The 14,256-nt window shown below is 39.7% G+C and overlaps 1 protein-coding gene across 1 annotated transcript; it reads left to right on the top strand.

The window, feature by feature from the left end:
- The first annotated feature begins 12,971 nt into the window (after nt 1-12,971).
- On the top strand, nt 12,972-13,895 carry LOC133053857 (olfactory receptor 4C3D-like). The gene has a single exon (XM_061138282.1). The coding sequence runs from the start codon at nt 12,972-12,974 to the stop codon at nt 13,893-13,895; it is 924 nt and encodes a 307-aa protein (XP_060994265.1).
- Nucleotides 13,896-14,256: the final 361 nt, after the last annotated feature.

Genomic DNA, 14,256 nt, shown 5'->3' on the forward strand with positions numbered 1-14,256 from the left:
AACTTCTATTTTTGGCTTTACTTATTACCTATAGAGGGCTTCCCTGGTGGCTCAGGTGGTAAAGAACCTGCCTGAAGCATGGGGGACCTGAGTTTGATCTCTGGATTGAGAAAATCCCCTGGAGGAGGGCATGGCAACCCACTCCAGTATTCTTGCCAGGAGACTCCCCATGGATAGAGGAGTCCGGCAGACTATAGTCCATGGGGTTGCAAAGAGTTGGACACGACTGAGCAATTAAGCACAGCACAGTGCATCACCTGTAGTGGGCTTCCCAGGTGGCGCCAGTGTTAGAGAACCTGCCTGCCAATGTGAGACACATAAGAAACGTGAGTTCAATCCTTGGGTCAGGAAGATCCCTGGAGGAGGGCATGACTACACACTCAGGTATTCTTGCCTGGAGAATCCCCATGGGCAGAGGAGCCTGTGGAGGGTGCTACAGTCCACAGGGTCACAAAGAGCTGGACATGATTGAAGCAACTTAGAACTCATGCATGCATCACCTATAGTGTCACTGTCAAGGAAAACCTGTTCATTCTTACTGTAACTGTTAGCCAGACTTTTAAATCCCTGATGAATTTCTTCCTGGCCTTCATGTTCTTGATAGACACATGTTAGTCTTCTTCCATAATCCCCAAAATGCTATCTGATAGGCCCTGTGATTCAAAAGCTGTCTAATTCAATGGCTAAAGGAAACAGCTCTTTATTGAACATTTCTTGGTAGCTTCAGAGGTGGTCCTCCTCGTGGTCATGCCTGTGACTGCTCTGTGGTCATCTGCAGACCTCAGCACTATGTGACCATCGTGGACCCCCACATATGCTGCCTCCTGGTGGGGGTGTGCTGGGCAGTGGGTGTTCTCCACTCTATTGGACAGAGTCTAGTCACTTTCTTTTTCCCATTTTGTGACTCCAACATCAATGATCACGTCATATATGACGTTTTCCCCGGATACAACTTGTCTGCACTGACAGTGCCTTGATGGTCTGTTGGTTGCTGCCAATGGTGGGATAACCTCTGTGACCACTTTTGTAATGTGATCAGTATTCTGTGTGGTCATCCTATGCTCCTGAAGACTCATTGCTCTGCATGGAGGAAATGGTAACAACAGAAAAATAGTCCTGTCTACCTGTAGCTCCCCCATCACAGTTGCTGTCTAGTTTTTTGTTCCCTGTATCAAGCTCATGTTCAGTCATGTCTGATTATTTGAGACCCTTTGGATTGTAGCTTACCAGATTCCTCCACCTATGGGATTTTCCAGGCTAGAATACTGGAGTGGGTCACCATTTCCTCCTTCAAAGGATCTCCCCAACCAAGGGATTGAACCCATGTTTCCTGCATTGCAGACAGATTATTTATCTGCTGAGCCATCAGGGAAGACAGTTCAGTTCAGTTCAGTCATTCATGCGTGCCCGACTCTTTGTGACCCCATGGACTGCTGCATGCCAGGCTTCCTCGTCCATCACCAACTCCTGGAGTTTACCCAAACTTATGTCCATCAAGTCAGTGATACCATCCAATCATCACATCTTCTGTCATCCCCTTTTCCTCTTGCCTTCAGTCTTTCCCAGCCTCAGGGTCTTTTGCAATGAGTCAGTTCTCTTGTTATACATAATATTTAAAATTACGTTGTATTTCTTCTTCTGTTGAGTAAAAATTGGCAGTGATTATAAAAAAAATAATTGGACACTATTTAAACTGATGTGAAAAATGTGAAAGGTTCTCAGATGTCAGGGGCTTCCCTTGTGGCTTAGCTGGTAAAGAGTTTGCCTGAAATGTGGGAGACCTGGGTTCTATCTCTGGGCTGGGAAGATCCTCTGGAGAAGGGAAAGTCTACCCACTCCAGTATTTTGGCCTGGAGAATTCCATGGACTGTATAGTCCATTGGGTCACAAAAAATTGGACATGACTGAGTGACTTTCACTTTTAGAAGGTCAGAGCATTTATAAAATTAAAGTGTTTTGTCTTTGTTTTATAGAAATAATAGAGAATCAAAAAGATTAAATATTTCAGTCCTTGAACATGTAAGTCAGCTCTGTCCAAATACTCTTATTTCACATCCTGTGATCTTTACATTACACAAAATCCCTTGGGCATGGTATTTGATTTGACTATGGTTTGACTCATAAAAATATTTTTTATTTTATGCCATAGGATATGACACTTCATTAGGTTAACAATTATTATTAGCAATTAGCTGCAGTTTTTTTTGTTGTTGTTGTTGCAAAAGCACACTATAAAATGTACTTGTAAAACATTTTCACTAGTAGACATAGGCTTTACACTTAGTTCCTTGCATCTGGATCCACTTTGAAAATTACTCTAGGAGATTATTTATAAGGAATATATAGATTTTTAAAAATCTAAAACCAGAAATCATTACTCTGCATTGGACTAAGGAAGTACTTCTCTGCTCAAGAATTTGCCTAACTTTTAAGACTTTCTTGAAGTTAGTTTTTCCTCTTTATCTAAAACAAAGTCTGCTACCCAAATATGAACGCATGTGTATTTAATGGATGGGTTTATATTCCTCTCCTTGTCAGAAAAATCCAGTCACCCATTCCATTGGTACCATATATTTCAATGAAGAAATCAAAGGACATATTGATGTAGCAATATTTGGCAAGCATATTGTGCTTATAAAGTTGTGATGAGGAAAAAGAGCATCAGCATCACGAGACATTAGTCTTCTCTCACATTATGCTGGTATCTTCTGTAACTATAAGCAGTTTTCCTTATTTCTACAAGTGGCTTACCTAGGTAAATTGCAAAGTGTTTTAAAGTTCTCTGATTCTCCCTAAGTCAATGTGTTTGTTGCCATAAATACTGCTGCATTTGCTTCTACTTCAATTAATAGTAACATCAAAGATTTATGAGACCACAGTCCGCCTCACAAAGCTTTTCCTTTTCTGGTAAACAACATAAGAGGTGTCCTTCTGGGGTGAAAGTCTTTGGATTGGGCTAAGACAATATGAACTACACTTTTGAGTCTTTGTTACATGGAGAATATGTTTCTCTACTTATTGAAACAAATGAAAATTCCATAAGAACACTTTGACAGGTACCTGGGTTTTGTGAAATTAGTCCCTGAATCTATCAAAAGTTAAACCACATGTCAGCATGTTTCTGATCAGTTGTGATATGTTTCATATATAATTCCTCCTGCTCTAATTCTAGTTTACCCTTGATAGCTTACAGTGAATAGTGTCAGATTCATGATCTTTGAAGAAGATATAGCTTCAGGACCAGGGACCAGGCTTGATCACTCAAGGGCTTTTATGTAGCAGAGTTTATTAAAGTGAAAAAGGACAGAGAAAGCTTCTGACATAGACATCAGAAGGGGGACAGAGAGCGCCCCCCCTTGCTAGTCTAAACAAGGGAGTTATATACTTTTGAAATTAGTTATTACAATAAATCAAAAGAATATCTCAAGGTTGTAAAGATCTTATTAGACCACTCCCAAAATTAACATTTTAAGATAATAGGATTAGGCAGAAAGTTTTCAGGAAGGAGAAATTGTCCTCAAACAGGATACATTGTTGTTATATAATTCTTACTAAGGAGTGTAGGGGGGGAAAAAGTTTGTCCTTTTCTTCTCCTTGAGAGTTCCAGACCTCTGTCTCCTCTTGGAGAGCCCCAGACCCTTTTCTCCTCCTCAGGGACCCTGGACTTCTTATCAACCCTCCTAGGAATTGGCTCTCTCATTCCCCCCTTTTCTTTTAGAAGAATTCTGTTGCCAAGGGAAAGGGGCATCATTTTCATTCTACAACTACTTCCTGCTGTTGTGGGGTGTCATCCCTAAATTGTTGAGGCAACTTAATCTCTGAACCCTCATATTGAGGGTCCTTGATCCAGGGGCCCCAAGTAATATTTGGAGGAGGCTGTGGTACTCATAGGAGCCTGGACAACCATTTGTAACTTAAAAGCTTTCAGACGGTTGGAAACAAATCCAGTTTACACAGTTACAGATGTCAGGCAAAATACTCACTAAACAAAGTTTATAAAACATAATCAAAATTAAAAGTTACATCATGTCAGTAGTTACACCAGTCCATCTTAGGATTGTTAGATATCATCAGATCAAGAAGAAGTGTCACATACGATTGCTGGTGGTGAAGGTATTTGCAGAGCTGAAGAAAGTCCTTTCCTTGAAGCGGAGAAACCCACCAAGGGAAGCCTTCATTTGATGAGGAGGTTGAAAAGCTGAAAGCTGAGTCAAATAGTCACTTAGTTTTAAGGTTTCAGGATCTATGACAATATCTGTGTGCAAAAATGGTCTGCAATAAAGACAGTCCCTTCTTTCTAGGGACAGTTCAAGCCCTCATTAAAGCTATGGGTAAAATTTTGAACCAACTGTCTTGTGTTCCCTGAGTTAATTTACACAGATGTCTCTTAATAATGCATTAGCCTTTTCAAATTTTGCTGCAGACTGGGGTCTCCAGGAACAGTAAGTGATATTATATTCCTAGAACTTTCAACACTCCTTGAGTTACAGCACTTTTAAAGATGGAGCCATTGTCACTCTGAACTTTAGTTTAAGATCTCACTCACATCATAAGAAGTCAGTACAGTAAGATTTTGCCCATTAGTAAACATATGAACTTTGGGCATTAGCAAAACAATAGTAATAATTCAGTTCAGTTCAGTTCAGTCGCTCAGTCATGTCCGAGTCTTTGTGACCCAATGGACTGCAGCACGCCAGGCCTCCCTGTCCATCACCAAATCCCAGAGTTTACTCAAACTCATGCCCATTGAGTTGGTGATGTCATCCAACCATCTCATCCTCTGCCATCTCCTTCTCCTCCTGCTGTCAATCTTTCCCAGCATCAGGGCCTTTTCAAAAGAGTCAGCTCTTCGCATCAGGTGACCAAAGTATTGGAGTTTTGGCTTCAACATCAGTCCTTCCAATGAATATTCAGGATTGATCTCCTTTAGGATGGACTGGTTGGATCTCCTTGGAGTCCAAGGGACTCTCAAGAGTCTTCTCCAACACCACAGTTCAAAAGCAATAATTCTTCAACACTCAGCTTTCTTTATAGTCCAACTCTCACATCCACACATGGCTACTGGAAAACCATAGCCTTGACTAGAGGCACCTTTGTTGGCAAAGTAATGTCTCTGCTTTTTAATATGCTGTCTAGGTTGGTAATAGCTTTTCTTCCAAGGAGCAGGCATCTTTTAATTTCATGGCTGCAGTCACCATCTGCAGTGATTTTAGAGCCCCAAAATATAAAGTCTGCCACTGTTTCCACTGTTTCCCCATCTATTTGCCATGAAGTGATGGGACCGGATGCCATGATATTAGTTTTCTGAATATTGAGCTTTAAGCCAACTTTTTACTCTCCTCCCATAGATTTTTTTTCAGTAACAACTGAACTCTAATCCTTTGGGCAAACTCAAAGTTGTTGCCTGAAAGAGAGCAGTTTGAAGAGACTTAAAATTCTTTTGAGTCTCTGGGGACCAAACCAGCTTGTTGGTTTGAACAACTGAAACCTGCTGAGTTTCAGTTATAAGTTTTTTTAAAGGCTGGACAAGATCTTCATAACCCAGAATCCAAATGCAGCAATAGCCTGTAATGCCCAAGAATCTTCTCAATTATCTTAAAGTCATATTTGGCTCATTTAGGAATTTCAGACAATAAAGTATAAGGATTGGATACATATTATTCATATATCTAGAACAAGTCTCCATTTATCACTTGACATTTTTTACACACAAAATAGGAGTGTTGCATGGACTTTTACAGGAAATTAATAGCCCCTGTTCCTTTAAATTCTCAATGATGGGTTTTAACCCTTCCTTAACCTTGGGATTTAGTGGGTACTGCTTTTGATGTGAAAATAGGTGAGGGTCCTTGAGCTTGATAATGACAGAAACAGTGTTTTGTGCTTGACCCAGTTTTTCCATCAGCTCACACTTTAGGATTTACATTTTGTTTAATTAAAAGAGCAGGTTCCATATTCATGAGAACAGAGGCCTGGACCTTGCTCAGTATATCCACAGAAGGAGTAAGGGAGACTCTGGCTAGATTAGAAACTCTAGAAAATAGCACAGAGTCCTAGTTGCAGCTTAAAGTATGATGGAAATAATATCATTTGGCTCCTCCAGACAGCCCCATTACAGTAGTGGATCAGGAGGAAAGCAGACCACAGGTTTCAGTGAGCACAGAGAAATTTGCCCCAGTGTCCAAAATGAATCAAATGATTGGCCCTCTACAGTTATTAGTACCCAGGGTTCTTCAAGTATAATTAGGATGAGAGCTTTTCTGGAAACCCCGGGGCACCTTTGGTCCTGATTGTCCTGAGAGCCCAACCTCTGGGCCCCAGAGTAAGATGGAAAAACTGGAGAGATACAGAGCAACATATATGTCACTTCTACCCACTTTTCTTGTTTTCTACAGAACTGGTCTAGTTGTAAAACAATATAATTAAGAGACACTTCAACAGGTCAGCGTTCCCTGTCTTCCAAAGGATAGTGTGGTCATTTGGTATCACAGAAGATCAATCATATCTTTTTTTAAATTCTGGGGATCAAACTTGTCCCAGTTTTTAAAATATATTGTAACGAATTGGTTGTGAAACCAATAGCTCCCATCTGTAAGAGAGAAAAGGGTGACATGCACAGCCGTGGTTTTAGCGTCCTTCCCTACTCTAGATGGGGATGTAGACAGGCTTTCCACTGAAGCTTTCCTTCCCTGTCAGATGCAGTCTGTCCCCTACCAACGCAGGCATCTTACTCATCCCTCCCAGTTCTACCACTAAGGCAGGGTAGAGATGCACCAGGGGTAGACCTGATGGCATCCCAGATTGATTTTCAGTTCCTTACCACCAAGACCTTTGTTTGATTTGCTCTTTTCTCTGATGCCACCCAGAGTGTAACAGAGTAGATTTCCAGAATCTTTCCCAAGCTAGGACTACTAGGGGAAGCATTCGTCTTTCATGTCCCTGTGCACATTTCTGAATACAGTCCTGACCTCTGTAGAAGCGGTGAGTCACAAAAGGATGAAGGACAATGAAGATTCCCTTGTGAGTGTCACAACACCAGTATAGCAAAAAGGTGGTGGAGTGTTGGCCAATGACGAAAAAGTGATTTTTGTCCTCAAGCTACTAGGGCCAGTCCTTCCAGTTAATTCCCACAGATTCCACAAAAGGAATATCTAGGGAGTTGAGACAAAAGCCACCAGAGAGCCTCCTCTGTCCACTAAGAGCTAGCACTACCAATGGAAGAAGCCCATCGCACTTCCAATCTGACCAGATCCTGCAATTCCTGATTGTGTCCTCAGAAGCCTCATGGTCACCAGCAGTGCTTCTATTCACAGAGATCAGAGGCACAGCCATGACAAAGACTCACTTTCAGGTCGCTGGCCCCTGAGGCAGGCAGGCAAGAGAGTGCCCTCTAGCCTGAGAGACCTTCCTGGAGCTAGAGCTCCACCTCACTCCCAAGCATGCTCCTGTAACTTTCGGCTCCTAGCAAGGCTAGGCGCTTCCATACTTGGGGTCTAAGTAACAGTACATAGGAACGACATGGATCACAATTCTCTTGAAAGTTGATAATCTGATAGACTAGGTTAGTAGTTCTAATTTCCCACACAATTATGAAATGGTCAAAGTGACCAGGAAAAGGTGACTGAGAAAGGAAAGTTCAACCCACATGCTTTACCCATCTCTGGCCGCTCCCCTGTGAGTGACATTGGGTGTCTCTTGGCATTGGCAGATCAGTATAAACCCTCCATAAGGCTCCCCTTTTTTGGAGCTGCCTTCAGTCATTATAAGGCACTGCAAAACCACAGAGCAAGGCTCATCAGTCCGTCAGGTTGTGTCATTCATTCACACAGGCACACCACAGAGTTAGAAAGTAAAGCAGAAAGCATGTATACTGAGAAAGCAGAGAGGGTAGAGCTCTGAGTGTTCTTACCTTGTCCTGAAGATCCTGGACAAGCCCCCAAGATGATAGCTTACAGTGACAGGTGTCAGATTTGTGATCTCTGAAGAAGATTTAGCTTTGGGACCAGGGACCAGGCTTGATCACTCAACAGCATTTATGTAGCAGAGTTTATTGAAGTGAAAAAGGACAGAGAAAGCTTCTGACATAGACATCAGAAGGGAAATGGAGTGTGCCCCACTCAGTAGTCTAAGCAAGGGAGTCATACACTTTTAATCAGTTATTACAATAAATCAAAATTATGTCTCAAGGTTGTAAAGATCTTACTAGACCCACTCCCATAATTTATATTTTATGATAACAGAATTAGCCAAAAGGTTTTCAGGAAGGAGAAATCATCCTCAAGAAGGATACTTTGATGTTATATAATCCTTACTAAGGAACGTGGGGAGGGGGGGAGAAGTTTGTTCTTTCCTCCTCCTTGAGAATTCCAGATCCCTATCTCCTCTTTGAGAGCCCCAGGCCCTTTTCTCCTCCTCAGGGCCCCTGGACTTCTTATCAATCTGCCAAGTAATTGATTCTCTCACCCTTGAGTTTAAGAATCTGTATTGTTGTCTCTCTATGATCCAAACCACTTTGTCTTTGGATTTGTATTCTGGAGATAGACTTTCATGGTATAGCTCCAGGAACTCCTCTTTTGAAAGCTTATTTTTATATACAGCCTTCATTAATTTAGACCTAACTCCACTCTTTCCCTTTAATGCTACTATAGCATTTGAGAGTTGGATGAGACAGGTGTATAGGTTCTAAAGCAATCTCTCTACCCAACACTGTAGATATTTAAGTAGAAGCTGGATGATTACTCAATGGGCCATTGTGAATGGACTTCAATCTTTTATGAGGTTGAGAATGATAACCATGTCAGTATATACTAATTATCTGATTTGGTTCTGGCTTTCATTTCAGAGTTGATAGAAGAGATCTAGACATTTTTTTAAATGAAAGCACTTTAGCAAAATCCATATCTCCTATCCTTCTTTATATAATTTAAAATCCTCTTTCAGACTGCCGTTGACATTTCCCACCATGAATAGCATTATAGCACTCTAAAATTGAAGATCATGGCATCTGGTCCCAGCACCTCATGGCAAATAGATTGTGAAAAAACAGAAATCATGAGAGACTATTTCCTTGGGCTCCAAAATCACTGCAGATGGTGAATACAGGCATGAAATTAAGGTTCTTGCTCCTTGAAAGAAAAACTATGACAAACCTAGACAGTGTGCTAAAAACCAGAGAAAAATCTTTGCCAACAAAGGTCAATATAGTCCAAAGCTTTGATGTGAGAGTTGGATTACAAAGAGTCTGGGAGCCAAAGAATTGATGCTTTCAAGCTGTGGTGCTGGAGAAGACTCTTAGAGTACGCTGGACAGCGAGGAGATCAAACTAATCAATCCAAAAGGAAATCAACCCTGAATATTCATTGGAAGGACTGATGCTAGAGCTGAAGCTCCAGTAGTTCAGTCAACTAACTTGAAGAGTCGACACACTGGAAAAGACCCTGATAGTAGGAAAGATTGTGGGTGAGCAATAGAAGATGAGATGTTTGGGTGGCATCATTGATTCACCGGACATGAGTTTGAGCAAACTCAGGGAGATAGTGAAGGACAGGGAAGGCTGGTGTGCTGCAGCCATCACAAAGAGTTGGACACAACTGAGCAACTGAACAACAACAATACTAGAGTTTCTGGTTAAGCTAGGTTTGGCCACGTGGTTTCATTTTGCTTAATATCTGTTCTTTCATGACACATGCTGCTCACAATGACCATATTCTCTGGAGTCAATCTAGAGGTAAGTACAAGTTATTTTTATTTTTATTATTGAAAGCATATCTGAACATGATGTGGTGAGTATTGTTTATATAGGAATATTTCTGAGACTCATTGAATTATTTTTACAAAATAATTTCAAATATTGGGGTTTATTTCTCTCAGTAAATAATTTTTATAGATCTTATAATTTGTACCAGCATAAATGTTTCATGTCACTTTAGCTGTAAATCTGTGATTTAATGTAAGGATCCTGGTCCAGTGTTTATTGTCCTAGCTTCTTATTTACATTTGGAAAATGACATTCTCATTCCCTGTCTTACATTTACTTGCTATAAGTTGTGAATCTTTTATTTCTATTCTATATGGATATTATACAATGAAATTCAAATGACTGTAATGTATTTTCACATAATTGAAAAATGTATTTATTTCCATCATTATCACGTTAACCTCATTTCAAAATTGGCACAAATACTACTTTGAAGAAGTACTGTAAACTTCACTTGGTGTGAAGTGCCAATATTATAATTGCATCCATAATTATAACTTAATATGTATCTGAAAGGGCTTGTGAAGTGATGCTAGTGGTAAAGAACTAACCTGCCAAACTGTACATGTAAGAGATGGGTTTGATTCCTGGGGCAGGGAGATCTCCTGGAGGTGAACATGGCAACCCATTCAGTATACTGCCTGGAGAATTCCATGGATAGAGGAGCTTGGTGGGCTACGGTCCATAGAGTCACGAAGAGTGGGACATGACTGAAGGGACTTATGAAATATATTTGAAAACAATATGCTAAAATTCTGATTTGAGTAAAGAGTAGATTAGAATGCAAATTATTTTAATGTTATTTAAATATCTGATAGTTACCCACATAGATGTTTAATTTACACAGTACAAAGTATTCACACTCCATAATAAGCCCATATGTTTTCAAATATTTAAATTCATAAGTGGTCAACTATTTTGTTGTTGTTGTTGTTTATTTTCCTCCTGTCACAGGGTTTTGCCTTCATGCAAACTTAGGGAGGAATTTGAAATTAAAAGTTAATGCTCTAAAAGTTCTTCTCTGCTGTTCAGTTAATTTCAGGAAATAATTGGATTATTGGCAAGACCCGCTAATGATGATGAAATACCCTTGAGATCCCATTAGCTACAGCTAAGAAACTTTACATATTTGTCCACAAATAGAATACATGGTTCTACTTTTAAAGTTCATGCAAAGGGACCATTTTATAAGCCAACAAAGACATTTATCATAGCTGAGCTGACTGGCATTTTAAAATCTTGCATTTGCTTCTTTCTTGATGAACAGCTACCTGAGGACCTAATATGGACCCACGTCAGACCTGTTCATAGGTAAGATTTCTTTTTTCCCCTCAGGAAATCATAGACTCTTTATCATAGACTCTCAGGTAGAAATGGATGTTGTAACATATCACCTGTTACACTCAAGTATTTAACATTAAAATGTGTTTTCAGCATACAGACCATCAAGGAAGATAGATTCAAGTACAATACTACTAATTTAGAAGTAGAGATATTTTGGTGTTTGTTTTTTTAAATTGCTATATATTTAAATTAGTAAGAAAATAATAAAATTAATTAAATTAAATTAGGATAAACAATTCAATTTTCACCCAAAATTTTCTCTATTTTGTGTTACAAATAAAGGCTATGCTGGTGATGCTGAACAATTTTAAAAAATATCTCTGTTAAAAAGTATATTTTTCAGACATGCACTATATTTCAATTAACCATTTATCCAATGTTGAGCATTTAAATTTTTCACAGTTATTAATAATTGTGTTGAACATATTTGTAAATAATAAGTTTTCTACTTTAAAAATGTTTCCATTAGGGCTTATTCCTCCAAAGAGTGTTGTGCACCAAAGAAAACTGAAAAAGCAAATTATTTATTCAGAGATACTTCTAAATGTTTTATTATGTTAATTATATCTAACCCTTACTCTTTGTACATTATACCCTTTTCTGATCTGTTGGAAAATCCTATATCAGAATAAGAAATTGCAATGAAGCTGTTTCACTTTGTTTCCTTATAATTTTCAGTTTTGGAATTAGTATTTAGTGGTTGATTTACAATGTTGTGTTTATTCTTTAAATATTTTTTGAAGTGGGCAATTTTTTAAATCTTTATTGAATTTGTTACAATATTGTTTTTGTTTTTCTTTGTTTTGGACATTTGGCCACAAAGCATGGGGATATTAGCTCCACAACAAGCGACTGAATCAGCACCCCAGAACTGGAAGCCTCAGTCTTAACCACTAGAACACCAGGAAAGTTCCTGTTGTGTTCATTGTGGACAATTAACAAATAAAGCTCTTTATCCATTTATCTTTGAAGGGAAAGTGTATTTGCTAAATACACTCTAGTGTATTTATGTTTCTGCTTTTCTTTGGAAATTTATGACTCCAAATTTCTCAATCTATTATTTATGCAGTAGTCTGTAACCAATTTCTTATGGGAAGATGGGAGAGAACACGAGAAGTCATGTAGCTTATGTATTCTGGCTTGATACCAGGTAGAGTGGGTCATTAGTGTCATATGCATATTCCCTAAACTGTCTGCTTATGATAAATATTTATTGGCCATGTATTTCTTTCCACAGTAAGAGCTAAGGTTCAGATGCAAATTTTCATGGTGAAGGGACTAACTCTTACCAGTGTGTAGCACCTCTTACCTTACAAGATGCATCTGAGAATGACAATTTGCAACCTCACAGACACAGAGGAGCCTGCAGAAGGAAATGGCAACCCACTCCAGTAGTCTTGCCTGGGAAATCCCACGGAGCCTGTTGTGCTACAGTCCATGGGATAGCAAAGAGCCGTATATGAGTTAGTGACTGAACAGCAATAAGACAAAGAGGAGGGCAAGGAAACATGGGACACTGAGATAACTCAGCAGAGTCATGTGGAGTTGGACAATGAAAGAGAATTCAGATCTTATGTAAATATCCCAGTGTTTTCCGTAAATTACACATCAAATGTCATCCTATAGATATTTTACAGGGGGCAGGCACTAGGTGTCTGAAGACATGACATGCATCACCAAGGAAGTAAGAAAATATTGAAGCAAGTAGTGGAGCAAAACTGCCAAGCACTTGCTCTGGAGTCAGGGACTGCTCGGTTTTTGCTCTAAGAAATGCAGACTATAATTCTCTCATGATTAAAACCTATCATTTTTAATTCTTTTTTTTTTTTTTTTTTGATAATTCAGGCCCCAGGAATGCATCAGTTCCTAAATGGATCCCATGTCTCCTCACAACGTGACCAAATTTGTTCTTCTGGGACTCACACAGAATCCACATTTGCAGAAAATACTCTTCATTGTCTTTTTGTTCATTTTGCTATTCACAGTGCTGGCCAACCTGCTAATTGTCATCACCATCTCCCTCAGCCCCACACTTTCTGCCCCTATGTACTTCTTCCTTACTCACTTATCCTTCCTAGATGCCTCCTTGACCTCTGTCACCACGCCCAAATTGATAATTGATCTGCTGTACCAGAGGACAACCATCTCCTGGGGTGCCTGCCTGACTCAGCTGTTTATGGAACATTTCCTGGCTGGATCAGAGGTCACCATCCTCATTGTCATGGCCTATGACCGCTACGTGGCCATCTGCAAGCCTCTGCACTACACGACCATCATGCGACAGGGGCTCTGCCGGCTCCTGGTGGTGGTGGTCTGGACTGGGAGGATCCTGCATGCCACTGTGCAGATTCTTTTCACCATGGACTTGATCTTCTGTGGTCCCAATGTCATTGACCACTTCATGTGTGATTTTTTCTCACTGTTGGAACTTGCGTGCAATAGTACCTATAGGCTTGGAATTGTGGTGGCAGCTAACACAGGGGGGATGTGCTTGCTTATTTTTTCCATGCTGCTCGTCTCCTACGCAGTCATCCTGAGCTCCCTGAAATCCCATGGCTCTGAAGGACGACGTAAAGCCCTCTCTACATGTGCTGCCCACTTCACAGTAGTGGTAATGTCTTTTGTCCCTTGTATATTCACCTACACGCGTCCTGTGGCTGTGTACCCTACAGACAAGTGGGTGACTGTGTTCTTTGCAATCCTCACTCCTATGTTTAATCCTATCATTTATACAGTGAGAAACATAGAGGTGAAAACTGCCATAAGGAATTTGTTGAAGAGGGGAGTAATTTAGACTTGTCACGATGCCAAGAAAGTGATGATTTATATACATATGTAGAATTGTACCTGTTTTAAATTGTGAGAGTAAAAGTTTTGAGGATCATTGGCAGAAAAAAAAAAAAAAGCACAGAAACTATTTGTTGATTATTTAACATTGGCACATTTTAGGTATTTTGATAAGTTTTATTATACTTTCTAGAGTCTTCAATGTTCATGTTCATAGCTTCAGATTAGGCAAAGGAAAGATCTATAATCTAGTTTCATGATTTTTAGAGAATGTTTTACTCCAGAGTCGTCCATTTACTTTACTAAATTTTGTGTACATGTTACTTGGGAGAAACCAGTTTTTTTCATAGGACATTGACTCAGATCTT

This window comes from Dama dama, unplaced genomic scaffold (genome assembly GCF_033118175.1).
Source record: "Dama dama isolate Ldn47 unplaced genomic scaffold, ASM3311817v1 ptg000465l, whole genome shotgun sequence".
NCBI classification, from domain to species: Eukaryota; Metazoa; Chordata; class Mammalia; order Artiodactyla; family Cervidae; genus Dama; species Dama dama.